The 16,253-nt window shown below is 69.1% G+C and overlaps 2 protein-coding genes across 9 annotated transcripts in view; one reads left to right on the forward strand and one right to left on the reverse strand.

Annotated features, from left to right (window-relative positions):
• CCDC9 (coiled-coil domain containing 9) overlaps nt 1-12,963 on the reverse strand; it is a 36,862-nt gene extending 23,899 nt beyond the window's left edge. For 2 of the 8 annotated variants that reach the window (XM_065571622.1, XM_065571623.1), the window contains exon 1: nt 12,692-12,949. In XM_065571622.1, coding sequence (XP_065427694.1) covers nt 12,692-12,785 — 94 coding nt within the window. In that variant the 5' untranslated portion in view covers nt 12,786-12,949. Of the gene's footprint in view, nt 1-12,691 lie in introns of all 8 variants that reach the window. The other 6 variants (XM_065571628.1, XM_065571621.1, XM_065571626.1 and 3 more) reach the window with 5 other exon arrangements.
• On the forward strand, nt 10,599-15,553 carry LOC101950846 (uncharacterized). Its single transcript, XM_005311137.4, has 4 exons — nt 10,599-11,112; nt 11,687-11,963; nt 13,687-13,865; nt 14,695-15,553. The coding sequence occupies exons 2-4, from the start codon at nt 11,702-11,704 to the stop codon at nt 14,812-14,814; spliced, it is 561 nt and encodes a 186-aa protein (XP_005311194.2). The 5' UTR covers nt 10,599-11,112; nt 11,687-11,701; the 3' UTR covers nt 14,815-15,553.
• Nucleotides 15,554-16,253: the final 700 nt, after the last annotated feature.

Consider the following 16,253-nt stretch of genomic DNA (forward strand, 5'->3'; position numbering starts at 1 on the left):
GACCCCACCCCAGGGGGCTGGTGCCCCCAAACTCCCGGTCTGGCACTGGACACGTTCGCTCCAGGCTGTTGCCACGTTCTGCTTTCAGCCACGCCTGCAAACGGGGCCTCCTGCCCTCGCGGGCCAGCGGCCCCAGCCACAGCCGCCACCTGGCTGGAAGTTGAATCAGCGGGTGGTTTCCGGCGTGTTGATCTCAGGCTCCCGGTGAGCTCATGTTCAGGGGCTTTTTGGAGGGCTGCGGGCGATTCAGGTGACAGCGGTTGGCGGGAGGTGGATGTCATCGCTGTGGAGGTGACATCAGGGCCCCGCTCTGCAGCGGAGGCGAATGCCGCCCGGCCGGCGCCGAAGGATCTGGCCAAGGGGACAGCGACAGGCTCCAGGACGGGAGCCGAGAGGGCAGTGTAGGGGCTAGGGCTGAGAGTTGGGCGTCTTGCCCCGACCAGCTGGGGGACCTTGTGCAAGTCACGTCGCCGCTCTGTGCCTCGGTTTCCCCACCCACCCTTTTCCATTTAGACTGAAAGTTCTTTGGGGCGGGGATTGTATCTTGGTCGGGGTCTGCCCTGATCTCGGCTGGGGTCTGGGCGGCGCCCGGCACAACAGGGCCCTGATCTCGGCCGGGGTCTGGGCCGTGCCCGGCACGACGGGGCCCTGATCTCGGCTGGGGTCTGGGCGGCGCCCGGCACGACGGGGCCCCGATCTCGGCTGGGGGTCTGGGCAGCGCCCGGCGCGACGGGGCCCTGATCTCGGCTGGGGTCTGGGCGGCGCCCGGCACGATGGGGTCTGGGCGGCGCCCGGCACAACGGGGCCCCGATCTCGGCTGGGGTCTGGGCAGCGCCCGGCACAACGGGGCCCCGATCTCGGCTGGGGTCTGGGCGGCGCCCGGCGCAACGGGGCCCTGATCTCGGCTGGGGTCTGGGCGGCGCCCGGCACGACGGGGCCCTGATCTTCGCTGGGGTCTGGGCGGCGCCCGGCGCGATGGGGCCTGATCTCAGCTGGGGTCTGGGCAGCGCCCGGCACAACGGGGCCCTGATCTTGGCTGGGGTCTGGGCAGCGCCCGGCACAACGGGGCCCTGATCTCGGCTGGGGTCTGGGCGGCGCCCGGCGCAACGGGGCCTGATCTCAGCTGGGGTCTGGGCGGCGCCCGGCACAACGGGGCCCCGATCTTGGCTGGGGTCTGGGCGGCGCCCGGCGCGATGGGGCCCTGATCTTGGTTGAAGACCCGGAGTTGGAGCAGGGAATTGTTCCTTCTCACAGGCACTGGACTCTGGCTACTTTCTGCCTGACACCTCGTGTGTTGCCGACGCCTGTGCAAAGCGCTGCCGGAACAGGAGTCTCTGCTGGCCCAGAGAATTTCACACCTGTTGTGCCCAGGTCTGGGGCCAGCACAAACCGGGTGTAAAACGCTCCCACTCTGGGCAGGGCAGAATTGGGCCCAGGCTGCGGGGCTGGGGAGAATCGGGCCCCACAGCATCTGCTGATGCAAAACACCGAGGGTACGAGTCGGACTCGCTCTGGCGTCATGGCTACAGTGACTCTGGCCGGGGCCATTTGCAGCCACTGGTGCATTTTAAAACGAGCCCTTTGCAGGGGGAGGGGCCGCCTGGGATGATGTGGGGGGGGGCTGATCCTGGGAATGCAGCTCCCCCATCCCATCAGCCGAGTGGGGCCGAGTTCATCCAAATACACTGTCTGTCTGGGAGCACAAGCGCCCGCCCTCCAGCTAACCTGGGCCCGTCCCTGTTCAGCCAGCAGGTCCGCTCGCTGTCTGAATGAACGTGGGCCCGTGGGCGGGGGGAGGGGTGTGTGTGTTTGTCACACACACACCCGCGTGTGCATTGCATCATGTGAGCCGGGAAGTTGCTGAATGGCCGGTGCTGTCGCTGGGTAAACTCACCTAGGCAGCAGCATGACTCATTGGGGGGCGCCTGGCGCATGTGCGGCCACCGGGGAACCGGCTCGCGGGGAGGAATAGACAGGCCATGATGTCAGCATCCTCGTTCGAGCGACTGACTAACGCTGGCTCCCCGGGGGCCCGGCTGGCACGGGAGGCTGCTATTGGCCAGGCCGGGCGCGCGGGCGGCCTCCTGCCTGCCCAGCCTTCGCAACTGGTCTCCTGTTGGCTCGGGTGCCCGAGCCGGGGCCTCCCCTCCGCGGCACGGGATCCCACAGCCCCCGCGGGCGCGGGCCGGCTGGTCCAGGCGCGTCCCCGGCTCGGCTCCGTGTCCCGCCTCTCAGGTCGCATCAGGAGAGCAATTAATCATCCCAGCCGCCGGTGGGGGGTGAGCGAGCGCGGTGACCTCGCCCGCCCGCCGGAGTTCACACCCCCAGATCTAGGTCACCAGCACAACGATTGGGCTGGGGTTCAGCAGATTTGTGGCACCAGATCGTTTCCACTCGCTGGGATGATTAGGCATGGGAATAATGGGGGGTAGAGGGGGCACCATCAGAGCTGGCTCCTGGGGCAGGCACCTGCAGGGAAAACCGCCAGGTACATCCGGGGTTTCAAGCGAGGCGACCTGAGGAGACCTGGGATGGGGGAGCAGCATTCCCAGCTGCTGGGACGAGCTGCTCCGGGGGCGTCCCCGTCCCGTTGCTTTTCCTCCTGGGCCCTGCGCTGCCCCCGGGTGCAACCAGAGAACTCTGCGAAGGGGCTGCATGCAGGGGCTCTCCCCACAGGCCCCATAGCTGATGCAATGGCAGGGGGCAATGGGAGCCCTCCAGGGGGCGGCGGACCACACCATCTGACCAGAAGGAGCGTGCAATATGAGTGTGTGCAATGCAGTGAGTGAATGCAAGGAGCGTGCAAAGCGGTGAACATGCCATGAGTTTGCTGGGTCTCCGTTCCCAGGGAACAGGGGACCCCAATTCAGCAGCACTAACCATCCCTGGTATTGCAGCCGCTTACCTGGGGCCAGGGAGACCGAGCTCCCCATTGAGGGGGTCCCCGTGGGGCGGGGGCATGTCGGGGAGCACTCCCCAACTCTGACCCTGTTCTAGGCACATGGCGGGGGGGGAGGAGAGGGGATTCAGCCTCCAGCAGCTGCAAGCCAGCCCCTCCCCTCCCCACCAACACGGGAATTTCCCTCCCTTAGCCCCATGGTGGGAAATCCCCACAGCCCCGACAATCGCCAGGCTGCAGCCCTGGCCAAAGTCAGAGGCCCCAGGTCCAGACTGAGGGGCACCAGCAGAGCTATAGGGGGAGGGGGAGCCCAGGGCTGGGCTAGCAGGGGCTGCGGGTCGGGAGTGAGGGGCACCGGCAGGGCTGGGGGGGCCGGGCTGGGCTGGCAGGGGCTGCGGGTCGGGAGTGAGGGGCACTGGCAGGGCTGGGCTAGCAGGGGCTGCGGGTCGGGAGTGAGGGGCACTGGCAGAGCTGGGGGGGGGGCTGGGCTGGGCTAGCAGGGGCTGCGGGTCGGGAGTGAGGGGCACCGGCAGGGCTGGGCTAGCAGGGGCTGCGGGTCGGGAGCGAGGGGCACCGGCAGAGCTGGGGGGGGCAGGGCCGGGCTAGCAGGGGCTGCGGGTTGGGAGTGAAGGGCACCGGCAGAGCTGGGGGGAGCCCAGGGCCGGGCTAGCAGGGGCTGCGGGTTGGGAGTGAAGGGCACCGGCAGAGTTGGGGGGAGCCCAGGACTGCGTGGGGGGCCCTGTGAGCTGGGCCGGTCGGGCAGATGAAGGTGGCTCCTGGAGGCAGCTCGGTGCCAGGAGGGAGGGGGGCGGCTCGGGGAGCCCAGCTGGGTGGGGGATTCAAACCCTGCACAATCCCCCTCTGTTCCAGGGTGTGTGAGTGTCTGTGCCGGACCCGGGTGCGTGTGTGTCATGTGTGCACCGCGTGGGCGACAGGTCAGGCGCTGCAAGGGGGGTGCTGGGAGCCCGGGCCCTGGCTGGGCCACGCCTGGGGAGAGCCAGAGAGCAGCTCTGTGGGTGTTCATGTGTACGCCTATCTGTGCCTGGGCATTAGGGTGTGTTCCCCGCTACGCTTGTGTGTGCGAGCAGTAGTGTGTGTTCGTGTGTACGCCTGTGTGCATCAGTGTTTGTGTACATGTACGCCTGTCTGTGTGAGTTCACATGCAAACCTGTGTCTGTGCATTAGTGTCTGTACATATGCACCTGTCTGTGTGTGTATGTGTCTGTGCATTAGTGTGTGGGGGAGTGTGTGTGAGACACACACGCACACTCTCGGGGGGGGGGGGGGGGATGCTCTCTCTCTGCTCCCTGCTCTCCAGGCAGGTGTCTTGATACGCCAAGGGGCGCGTGGACCTACCTGCCCCATGGTCCCTGCCCCAGCCCGGCCTCCCTTCCACTGTTCACAACACAATTGTGGCCTCCTGGGAGGCTGTGTGTCCTTCCCAGCCCCTGGCTGGGGTGGCCACATCCCCCCAGACGCTGCCCATGCTCCCAGGAGGGGGAGCCGAGGGGCGGCCTGCAGAGCTGGGGGACGCTGACCGTGGGGGCCGGGACTGGGGGAGCTGACCTGTCCCCTCCCCCACTTGTTCTGAGGAGCAGATGGCAGCGGAGGGTGTGAGAGGCACCTGGTTAGTACAACACCCCCCCCCGCCCCCTCCCCCCCCAGCACAGCACTGGGGCAGGAGGGACAGACCCCACTGTGGGACTGGGCAGGTGCATTATGGGAAGGGGGCTGCTTATATTGGGGGCATCAGCAGAGGGGCCAATGGGCTGGCTGGGCCACGACCCACCGAGTGGTGCAGGTGGATTATGGGAGGGGGACTGCTGGGGCTCTGGGCCTGATCCTGGCCCCTGGGGAGGTTGGTGTTTAACCACAAGACAGCAGGGCCAGTGGCTGCTCCTGGCTGGCCTGGCCCTGCCCCAAAGGCCACAGGGGGACACGTCCAAACCAGCCATTCAGAGGGGGGGGGCTGGACGGACAGAGTGGGGGGGCTGACACAAGGGGGGGCTGGACAAATAGATGGGGGGGCAGGCGGAGAGGGGCAGGTGGACAGACTGACGTGGGGCAGGCAGGGCAGACAGACAGAAAGACGGGGGGCAGGCAGAGGGGGGAGGCGGACAGACATACGAGAGCTGGTGGGAGGGTGGACGGACTGACAGACAGACGGGGGGCAGGCAGAGGTGGGGCAGACAGATGAGGGGCAGCCTGGGGGGCAGACAGACAGATGGGGGGCAGGAGGCAGACAGACGGGGGGCAGGCAGATGGGGGACAGTCAGACGGGGGCAGGTGGGGGCAGACAGACGGGGGGCAGGCAGATGGGGGACAGTCAGACGTGGGCAGGTGGGGGGCAGACGGACAGACAGGGGGCAGGCGGAGGGGGCTGGACAGACAGACAGGTCGGGGGGCAGACTGGGGGGGGCAGATACACAGGCAGGGGGACCTGGTGGAGGAGGGGGAAGACAGATAGACAGGGAGGGGGGCGGACAGAAGGGGGGGCGGATACAAGGGGGGCAGGTGGGGGGGCAGCTGGGGGCCAGGCGGAGGCTGCAGCGGGGGGGGGCACGGGGCGGACAGATGAGGGGGAGCAGAAAGGGGAGGCGGACGGACAGGTGGGGGGGCTAGGTGGAGGGGGGGCAGACGGACAGACAGGCGGGGGGGCAGGCGGAGGCTGCAGCAGGGGGGGTGGACAGACGGGGGGGACAGACAGACGGGGGGGCCAGGTGTAAGGGGGGCAGACAGACAGGGGGCAGGCGGAAGCCTGGGGGGCAGACAGGAGGTGGGGGTGGACAGACAGACTGGGGGGGCGGACAGATGGGGGGGCAGGCTGGAGGGGCAGGCAGACAGATAGGCAGGGGGGCCAGGTGTAGGGGGGACAGGCTGGGGGGGGCGGACAGACAGACTGGGGGTGCGGACAGACGGGGGGGCAGGGGGGCCAGGTGTAGGGGTGCAGACAGGCGGGGGAGGGCTGGGGGGGCGGACAGACAGGCGGGGGGGCGGACAGGCGGAGGGGGCAGGTATAGGGGTGCAGACAGGCGGGGGGGGCTGGGGGGGTGGACAGACGGGGGGGGCAGATGGGCAGGGGGGCCAGGTGTAGGGGTGCAGACAGGCGAGGGGGGCAGACAGACAGACGGGGGGGCAGACGGGCAGGGGGGCCAGGTGTAGGGTTGCAGACAGGCGGGGGGGGCAGACAGACGGGGGGGCAGACGGGCAGAGGGGCAGGTGTAGGGGGGCAGACAGGCGGGGGGGCTGTGGGGGCGGGCAGACAGGCGGGGGGGCTGTGGGGGCCAGGTGTAGGGGTGCAGACAGGCGGGGGAGGGCTGGGGGGGCGGACAGACAGGCGGGGGGGCGGACAGGCGGAGGGGGCAGGTATAGGGGTGCAGACAGGCGGGGGGGGCTGGGGGGGTGGACAGACGGGGGGGGCAGATGGGCAGGGGGGCCAGGTGTAGGGGTGCAGACAGGCGAGGGGGGCAGACAGACAGACGGGGGGGCAGACGGGCAGGGGGGCCAGGTGTAGGGTTGCAGACAGGCGGGGGGGGCAGACAGACGGGGGGGCAGACGGGCAGAGGGGCTGGTGTAGGGGGGCAGACAGGCGGGGGGGCTGTGGGGGCGGGCAGACAGGCGGGGGGGCTGTGGGGGGCAGGTGTAGGGGTGCAGACAGGCGGGGGGGCAGACAGACGGGGGCAGACGGGCAGGGGGGGCAGGTGTAGGGGTGCAGACAGGCGGGGGGGCAGACAGACGGGGGGCAGACGGGCAGGTGTAGGGGGGCAGACAGGCGGGGGGGCTGGAGGGGCGGACAGACAGACGGGGGGGCAGACGGGCAGGGGGGCCAGGTGTAGGGGGGCAGACAGGCGGGGGAGGGCTGGGGGGCGGACAGACAGGCGGGGGGGCTGGGGGGGCAGGTGTAGGGGTGCAGACAGGCGGGGGGCAGACAGACGGGGGGGCAGACGGGCAGGGGGGGCAGGTGTAGGGGTGCAGACAGGCGGGGGGGCAGACAGACGGGGGGGCAGACGGGCAGGGGGGGCAGGTGTAGGGGGGCAGACAGGCGGGGGGGCTGGAGGGGCGGACAGACAGACGGGGGGGCAGACGGGCAGGGGGGCCAGGTGTAGGGGGGCAGACAGGCGGGGGAGGGCTGGGGGGCGGACAGACAGGCGGGGGGGGCGGACAGGCGGAGGGGGCAGGTGTAGGGGTGCAGACAGGCGGGGGGGGCAGACAGACGGGGGGGCAGACGGGCAGGGGGGCCAGGTGTAGGGGGGCAGACAGGCGGGGGAGGGCTGGGGGGCGGACAGACAGGCGGGGGGGGGCGGACAGGCGGAGGGGGCAGGTGTAGGGGTGCAGACAGGCGGGGGGGGCAGACAGACGGGGGGGCAGACGGGCAGGGGGGCCAGGTGTAGGGGGGCAGACAGGCGGGGGAGGGCTGGGGGGCGGACAGACAGGCGGGGGGGGCGGACAGGCGGAGGGGGCAGGTGTAGGGGTGCAGACAGGCGGGGGGGGCAGACAGACGGGGGGCAGACGGGCAGGGGGGGCAGGTGTAGGGGGGCACACAGGCGGGGGGGGCTGGGGGGGCAGACAGACAGACGGGGGGGGCGGACAGGCGGAGGCTGCGGCGGAGGGGGCAGCTATCGCCGCCCGCGGGCGGGCCGCACCGATTCGCCGCCCGGCGCCGCTCCCTGGTTGGCCCGGCCGCTGTTACCGGGGGACGCAGCTTCTGCCGCCGCAACTTCGCCTGGAAACCGGCCGCGCTGCTGCGCCTGCTCCGAGCCGCCGCGCTGAGTGGCTGGGCCGGCCCCGAACCGACCCTTCCCCGGCCCCGAACCGGCCCTTCCCCTTCCCCGGCCCCGTCCAGCTCCGGGGGCTGGTGTGAAATGTCTCCCCCCAGGGCGTCCCAGAGCTGGGGAGAGAACCCAGGAGTCCGGGCTCCCAGCCCCCCTGCTCTAACCACTAGACCCCACCCCCCTTCCCCAAGCTGGAGATAGAACCCAGGAGTCCGGGCTCCCAGCCCCCCCTGCTCTAACCACTAGCCCCCACTCCCCTCCCAGAGCCAGGGAGAACCCAGGAGTCCTGGCTCCCAGCCCCCCTGCTCTAACCACTAGACCCCACCCCCCCTCCCCGAGCTGGTGATAGAACCCAGGAGTCCGGGCTCCCAGCCCTCCCTGCTCTAACCACTAGCCCCCACTCCCCTCCCAGAGCCAGGAGAGAACCCAGGAGTCCTGGCTCCCAGCCCCCCTGCTCTAACCACTAGACCCCACCCCATCTCCCCGAGCTGGGGATAGAACCCAGGAGTCCGGGCTCCCAGCCCCCCCTGCTCTAACCACTAGCCCCCACTCCCCTCCCAGAGCCAGGGAGAACCCAGGAGTCTTGGTTCCCAGCGCCCCCATTCTGACCACTAGACCCCCTCTCCCCTCCCACACACCTCAGAAATGCAGCCCCCAACACTGGCAGTTGGCGTTAGGCCAGTGCTGTGCCCCCCAGGACACCTGCGAGCCCCTCACGGGTGTGTGTGTCTGGGCTGGCCCATGGGATATGGGTTTGAACAGCAAAGGGGTTTCTCAGCTTTCGCTGTGTTATAGCAAGGTCACCCCATTGAACTCGGAGCCCATGGAGACTCGCTGCCCTGAGCGTGCTGGAGTCATGACGTGTGGCCCCTGGTGCGGCGCACGGCCCCTGGTGCAATGCACGGCCCCTGGTGTGGCGCACGGAGGGCGTAACAGCAGAGCCTGGCACATTCTCCCCATGGCGGAGAGGGGAGCTGAGGGCCTGAGAGAGGCAAGGACTTGCCCCTGGTCACTCGGGGAGCCCATGGGAGAGTCAGGACTGGAATCCAGCTCTCCTAGGCGAGCTCTTTCCCCCATGCTGCCTCTGCCCCCAGAACGCCCCAGTTCCGGCCCCTCACAGCGACTCCTGCGCCCAGCAGGCCGGACGGCACATCCTGAACCACATCGCCGCAGCGCAGCTCTTCCCCCACCGGAGCCGTCAGCGACGGAAACACAACGCTGACGAAAGTCACCTCTGAGTCACACCCCGAGCGGCTTTGGGAACCGGTGCTTCCTGCTGAACGCTGGGCTGGCCACCCCAGCCACTCACCCGGGTCCCGGAGCCCCCTGGAGCCTGCTTCTCCCCAGAGACAGTGTGTGTGTGTGTGTTCGTGTGCAGTTGGGTAGGGACGTCTTAGAGTCTGTATCTATCCATCGTCCCACCTGCTATCCCTGGAACGCCCAGCTCAGGTTGCCGAGGTGCCCAAAGTGTGTTCTTTGAGGCAGGGACTTGCTGTTCTCGGTCTGTGCAGCGCCCGGCGCGACGGGGCCCCGATCTCGGCCAGGGTCTGGGCGGCGCCCGGCACAGTGGGGACTCTGATCTTTAGGCACTGTTGCAGCACAGACAACAAATCGCAATGGTGCTAACGGTACATGCCACAGGACCATGGGCTCAGAGGACAGGGACACAGTTTGGGTTTGTGAGGCGGCGTGACGTGTTATTTGCCCCAGGGGAAGCTTGGGGTCAGAGCTAAGGTTATTCTCACAGAAGTTACAAGGATAGGGGGTGTCTGTAACCACCATGGTCCCCTCAGTGTCTCGTTCAATCTGCAGCACGAAGCGTGCGGTGACAGTGTGACAGGTTCTGTGTCGCTGCAACCCCCCCACCCTTGTGTTAAGCCTGGGCCCCGGAGCAGTCAGCATCTCACCCATAGGGCCTGGCTGCGTGAAGGGGATTTGCCGTGACTGGTGCCATTTACCCACCTTTCCCATTGCACGGGTGCAAGATCTGCTTTATCCAGTGCTGGGAGAGGGGGAGGTTCACATGGCGCTAGGACCGGGGGGTGCACGTTATGGCTGCACTGGGGGGTAGCAGACTCTAAATAGACTCTCAGGGCCCTGGTAACTGAGGCTTCTGGAGCCACCGGTGGGGTGACAGGGGACGGGATGTGAAGGCCAATTGCAGCCCCCCCCCCCCGGTTTTCCTCCCCCTCCCTCACACAGGGACTGGGTGCCACAGGAGTCACACAAGGGCGCAACCCAGCCTGACTTGAGTGGGGGGTTTTCTTCTCCCCAGCGGGGCTCAGACTAACTTCATCTCACTTCCCAACCAACCACCCTCCACCCCAGTTCTGCACGGTCCCGAATCCCGTGCATCCCACTCTCCCATGCAGCGGTAGACCCCAGACACCCTGGGGCCCCATTTCCCTCTCACGGATCCAACAGCGTCCCCCCCCCGTATCCTAAGCCCCCAGCCCTCACCCCATGTAGCCCCATTCCACACTGTGCACCCCCACGCGCCATTCATGCACCAACCCCCCCATAACCTCCGCACACCCCAGCACCCCAATTCCTATGCATGCACCCCCACAGCCCAGTGCATGCAGCCTGTACCTCCATCCTCCTCCCTAGGTACGTACCCCATGCCCCAGGGCACACCCGCTGCACCCCCATTCCCTGGCAAACCCCCACCTCCTGGCACCCCAATTCTTATGCATGCACCCCCACAGCCCAGTGCATGCAGCCTGCACCTCCATCCTCCTCCCTAGGTACATACCCCATGCCCCAGGGCACACCCGCTGCACCTCCATTCCCTGGCAAACCCCCACCTCCTGGCACCCCCAGCACCCCAATTCCTATGTATGCACCCCCACAGCCCAGTGCATGCAACCTGCACCTCCATCTTCCTCCCTAGGTACGTACCCCACGCCCCGGGGCACACCTGCTGCACCCCCATTCCCTGCCAAACCCCCACCTCCTGGCACCCCAATTCCTATGCATGCACCCCCACAGCCCAGTGCATGCAACCTGCACCTCCATCTTCCTCCCTAGGTACGTACCCCACGCCCCGGGGCACACCCGCTGCACCCCCATTCCCTGGCACCCCGGGGCTTGCAGCCCCATGCACCCCCCACCTCCTGGCACCCCCATTTCCCAGCCCTCTCATCCCCCCTCCCCCTTCGGACCCCTGCACGCACCCCTCCCCCCCCGGGGGATCCCCGCTCGCCGCAGGCGCCTGCACAAGCCCGAACTTGTCCGCGCGGGGGCGGGCCGGCGCTGACGTCACGGCCGGGGGGGCGGCGCGAGCCTCGAGCCCCGGGAGCGGCTGGACTCCGCGCGCGACTTGTTGTGGCTTTTGCTTGTCCCGGTGCCGCTGAGCTCGCCGCGCCCGCCGCGCACAGTCGGAGCCTCCGCGGGACCCAGCGACCCCCGAGCCGCCCCGGGAGGGTTCATGCAGCTGCAGTAAGTGAGGCCGGGGCGGTTGCGCAGGGTCCGGAGGCGGCGGCGCGGGCGGCGGAGGCAGGTGCCCGCGGCACATGGCGATTGTTTTGGTGCCGGGCGGGGACGCGGGCGGGGCGGGGCCCGGTGTCTCGGCTCGGTCCCGGGGAGGGGGCAGTGCCCGGGGCGTGGGGCGGTGTTGCGGGGCCGCGGGGCAGGGATTGATAGCAGAGCTGGGGCTCGGGGGCAGTGCCTGGGGACCCGGGGGTCCGGTGCCTGTGGATGGGGGGGCAGGTGCCCAGCCCCCCTCGCCACCCCCAGATCTCTCCTGAAAAACGGCATGTTGCAGCCTCCCCCGGTTCCCCAAAACCCGCTGGGCTGAGCCGGGCCGGGACCTGCTGGCGCCCGGCGGGAGGGGACGGGACGGGACGGGTCCCGTCGGGGCTGCCTGGGTTTGTTTACAAACATTGGTCCCCCCCCACCCGCTCTGCGGCGACCCCTGGTGGGGAGCGCGGGTCCCTGCGCCCCGGAGGGAGGCGGCCGCGGTGCCCCTGCCCGGTGCCGCTGCCCCCCTGACCGCCCCGTCCTTTGCCCGCAGAGCTCACCGAGCGCCATGGCCAGAGCACTGCAGGAGGGGAGCCGCGTTCAGCCGACAGCCGCCCTGCCAGGGGACCCAGGCATCCTGCTGGGGGGGCCGGTGGCCGTGCCGCCCCCCGTCTGCCCGGGCAGCCTCGCCCTGCCACCCCGGCTGAACTGCGGCCTGTGCCCGGACGGCCCCGCTCCCTGCTCGCTCTACCGCTGCATCCGGGGGCCAGAGCCCCCCCGGCGCTGGGACGCCCCCCAAGCTGGCAGGACCAGGGGCAGCGTGGCACATGGTGAGTCTCCCTGCGAGTGCCCCCCATGGGGCGGGGGCATGGCCAGAGGGTGTGGGGGAAGGGGCAGGAAACCCAGCATGTGACCTCCGGCCCCCAGTCCCTAGAGGTCAGCTCCTGTCCTGAGGTGCCCCCCATTTATAGCCCTGACATCTACGGGTTCCCACCCCTTCGCCCTGCGGGGAGGGAGACAGCTGCCCCGTGGGGCTGCAGCTGCAGCCTCGTGGTGCCCCCGTTTGCAGGTGCCAGCGGGTGCTGTAGGCAGCCTGTGGCCAGGGCGGGCTCGGTCCGGGCGGTGGTTCTGGGCGGGCTGCGCATGTCCCTGGCACGGTGAGCTGGGCACACGGCTGCCCAGACCCGTTCTCAGAGGCACCAGCTCTGGCTGTCTCCTCCCCAGACACGGACCCTTCGGAGCCCTGCAGGGTCGCTGGCAGGGCAGCGCCAGGCCCAGGACTAAGGCAGCCTGGGAGAATGGTCCAAGCCGCGTTCTGACTCAGCCACGCAGCGCTGCTGAGCTCAGGGGACGGGGGGCAACCCAGATACCCCCAGCCAGCCCCCCCTTCCGCCCCAGTGCAGTTGCACAAGCACCAAAGGGACAGGTCTATTGTCACCCGTTGCACACACTGATGCACCAGCAGAGCCTGGGGGGGGGGGCATGCTCCCTTGCCCTGCACTGGTCCCTGGGTTTTCCTGCAGGGCGGCTCCCCCTGCGCCCCCCAGCTGCCACATACCATTCGCCGTGGCCCTGCTAGCCCCTGCCGGAGACGTCCCATGGCGGCTCAGAGTCGCTGCGCTGCCCCAGCCTGGCAGGATCTGTGTCACCATCCGGCTGGGCCTCCGGCTCCCCGCTCCGCATGGAGCTGAGACACCTCGTGTCTGAGTAAACAGTGCACGGCCCCAGACCGCGCTGCTGACTCATGGCTCTCCTCCCCCAGGGCGCCGTCAGGCTCGCTTGGCTAACGAGGGGCTGCTCGTTAGCAGGCGGGAGGCAAGGAGCCGGGCAGGCAGATGGCAGAGTGTGATTGTGGGGATGGGGAGGTCGACCCGGGCAGCGCAGTTGGGCTGACAAGCTCGGGCATGTCCCAGCCGGGCAGAGTTTGCTTCTCTGCAGGGCTCCCCCGGGTGAGTCTCCAGGGGCAGTGCCGCTCTCGGCTGGGCATGGGGCAGGTCTGTACCCCGCCCCCAAGCTTCGCACTGGAGTGGTCACGAGGCTGCAGGTGCCACGGCCCCTGGGCGGTGACCGAGGGGGGAGACGTGGCCAGAGCAGCCCACGTGCCCGTTGCTGAGCTCGGGCCAGGGGCAATGCCAGAGGTCCTTTGAAACGGGCATCCCGCATCTCAGCCAGGAGATCGGGCTACTGATCCCCTGGCTGGGGGCTGCCCCACCCCCCCGTCCGTGAGAATTGTTCTGGGCTTTCCTGTTGACTGTCTGTCGGGAGCCGTATCCTGGCCCGACCCCTCTGGGCCCCATGCCAGCACTGGGAGTGAGACCTCAGCAACCATGCACTGGCCGGGCTCCGCTGCCAGCCCTGCTGTCCCCATGGGGCGAGGGTCAGAGCCCCCCGCCACCCCTGGCCCGCTGGGGAAGGTCCTGCCTGGTTGACCACTGGGGGAGCGGGGCTTAGGCTCACCTCTTTCCTGGGAGGGGCTGTTGGGGCACCTGCCCTGCAACCTGCCTCCTCCCATGGGTCCTGCCGCCCTGACCGCTTGGCTCTGTCCCCCCACAGGAGAGCTCCAGCCCGTGCAGGATGAGGGGCCCAACAGGGAGTGGCCCCCCACAGAGCCAGCCCCAGAGGGCGCAGTGTCCAACGGCCGCCTCCCCGGGGAGCCCCTGGACCCGGAGCATGCGCTGGGGGCCCAGCTACGGCGCATGGGCGACGCCTTCCACCAGGCCCACGAGAGGCAGGTGAGTGCCAGCAGAGAGACCAGGGTGTGGGGGGAGCCGGGGTCAGCAGAGGCAGGGGGCGGTGCCCAGAGAAGGGAGCCTGGGCTGGGGGTGGTGACCCTTGAAGGGCATTTGTCCAGCCTGGGTGGGGCTCTGGCCTTGCTGCTGGCGGAGTGAGCTCAGGGCAGAGGGGCCCAGCTCCTGTTGGAGTCACGCGCTCCTGGCGAGGGCAGGGTCAGCCCGGGATGCCCCTTGCCGGGTGGGGGGGAGCTGGAAAGGGTTAGTGGCTCTCCCAGGGAAAGAGATGCAGGAATAGAACCCAGGAGTCCTGGCTCCCTGCACCCCCCTCCCCTCCCAGCGCCAGGACCCCCGCGGCTGGCCTGCAGGCCTGGGAATCACACACCACCCCTCCCCATGCAGGCGGGGAGGCTGGGCCAGGCTGCGCCCGGGGTGGTTGGGCAAGCGAGCGGCTGAGTCACGCGCTATAAATAGCACTGGGTATATAAGGCCATGGAGCGAGCGGCAGGCAGCCTAGTGAACCTGGGAGAGGCAGCCCAGCACAGCCGCCCCCGCCGCACGCCCCGTGGCAGGGCGCCCGGACCCCCCTCCGGGGCAGCGGCGGGACTGGGTGCTGCTCACGCAGGCGGAGCTGGGGCTACAGCCAGCCCTGGCACCCCAGGGATTTAGGGAACAGGCAGCCAGTCCCGCTGGAGCCTGGTGGTTAGGGCAGGGAGTCGGTGCCAGCCGTGCCTGGAGGCCTTTGCCAGCGGGCTGAGCCCCATGGGGAGGTGGGGGGGGATAGCAGAGGGTCCCGCCGCAGCACTAACTTGGCCTCTCTCTGTCCCCGTAGTGGCGGGAGCGGCAGCGACAGGGAGCGCTCTGGGCCCGTTTCTACCACTTCATCTCTCAGCTGCTGGGTGCCCTCTACAACATGCCCGTGGACGTGATGCCAGAGCTGCAGCCCAACTAGCGCATCTCGGGGCCGGAGCCGCAGCGCGGGGGGGGGGGGGGGGGAGCAGCCCCCAGCGCGGACTGCGGAGCCTCTTGGCAAAATGTAGCAACTTCCAGAGCTCATATCTCCCCCCCCCCGCCGGGCTGGGCCCCCGGCTGCTGCCCCCGACCGTGGGCACCGTCTATTTATTTATTTATTTTCGAGTACTGACTGGGAGCCCCGCGCTGCAGGGATGTGCCCGCCGGGCCCCATGACGGGGAGCGGCCCCTGCAGAGGCAGCCGCAGCCCCCGGCTGGTGCTCCAGGGACTCACCCCCCCCCCCCACTGTTCCTCTCAGGGAGGGCCACTAATTGTGGCTGGGGGGGGGGCGCATGTGACAGCCCCAGGCATTACCTCTGCCTCCCCTCGGGCAGTGGGAAGGGCTGGGCTCCAGCAGCAGGGAGGGGGGCCTGGGACCCCGCACGCCCCTGCCACATGGCGGCTGGCGCCACCCCCTCCCCCCGCCCAGCACTGAGCCCGGAGCTCCCCCCAGAGCAGGGGTCAGGGCAGGTGAGGCCCCGGCCCAGGTGCACTGCGTGGGGGGGCCCTGCCAGGGGCAGCAGCGGCGCTGTAAATACTGTACATAGGGACGCTGTACAGGGGAGAGGGGCTGTACAGACACTGGGCCGCGCTGTACATAGGGGACGCGCTTGTTGTACAGGAGCAGTTACTTTTTGTTTTTGTACGTTTCCTTTTCAATAAAGCTGGATTGAGGCAAGGAGGCGGCCGTGTCTCTGTCACTCCCAGCCGCGGGGGATCCCCGGCGCCCTCGGCCTGGCCGCTCACAGGGGCTATTTCGGAGCTAGGTCACGGCCAAGTTTAGAACAGGAAGCCAGAGGCTGACTTGGCCCAGCCAGGGCCCCTGCCCACGGAGCCAGAGCTGGGTGTGGAAAGGGAACGGCTGCCCGGGGCCGCTGGCTTCACCCAGCCCGGGGCACGGTCCCTGCAGTGCTGCACCCCTGCCCACCAGCTGGGGTGCAGAGCCACCCAGACTTCCCACCCCCCCATGCCTGACCCCACCGTCTTCCAGTGAGGGCCAGCTTTGGGGAGGGGGCGGCGGGCTCTGTCTGAGCTCCTGTCCAGTGGCATGATGGGGGTGGGGGCACGTGGAAAGCACCAGTGCCACCCCTGGCCTGCGCCCTCTGGCTGCCGGGCAGCCCAGGAGTTACGGGAGCCCCGCAGCATGGCCAGCCCTGGCACGGGGTGAGCCCAGCCACTGGACTCAAGCCACAGCTCCCCAGCCCCCACTATTTCAGTCCTAAGTGCTTCCTAAAGCTCAAGATAGGAGCTGCGGCCGCTCCCCTGCACCAGCCGCTCCCCTGCACCAGTCACCCCCCAGCTCCGCACAAGGAGGCTGGCCAGGGGCTGGGGAGCCTGCCCAGAGGTGGTGCCCTTTCCCCAGAGCCATGGCTGAGAGC

This window comes from Chrysemys picta, chromosome 17, assembly GCF_011386835.1.
Source record: "Chrysemys picta bellii isolate R12L10 chromosome 17, ASM1138683v2, whole genome shotgun sequence".
In the NCBI taxonomy this organism is placed as follows: domain Eukaryota; kingdom Metazoa; phylum Chordata; order Testudines; family Emydidae; genus Chrysemys; species Chrysemys picta.

Bases quoted from the DNA above. Each gene is read 5' to 3' on its own strand.
- LOC101950846 (XM_005311137.4), top strand. From the start codon at position 11,702: ATGGCCAGAGCACTGCAGGAGGGGAGCCGCGTTCAGCCGACAGCCGCC. The intron at 11,964-13,686 runs GTGAGTCTCCCT...GTCCCCCCACAG, and splicing joins CAGGGGCAGCGTGGCACATG to GAGAGCTCCAGCCCGTGCAG. The intron at 13,866-14,694 runs GTGAGTGCCAGC...CTGTCCCCGTAG, and splicing joins ACCAGGCCCACGAGAGGCAG to TGGCGGGAGCGGCAGCGACA.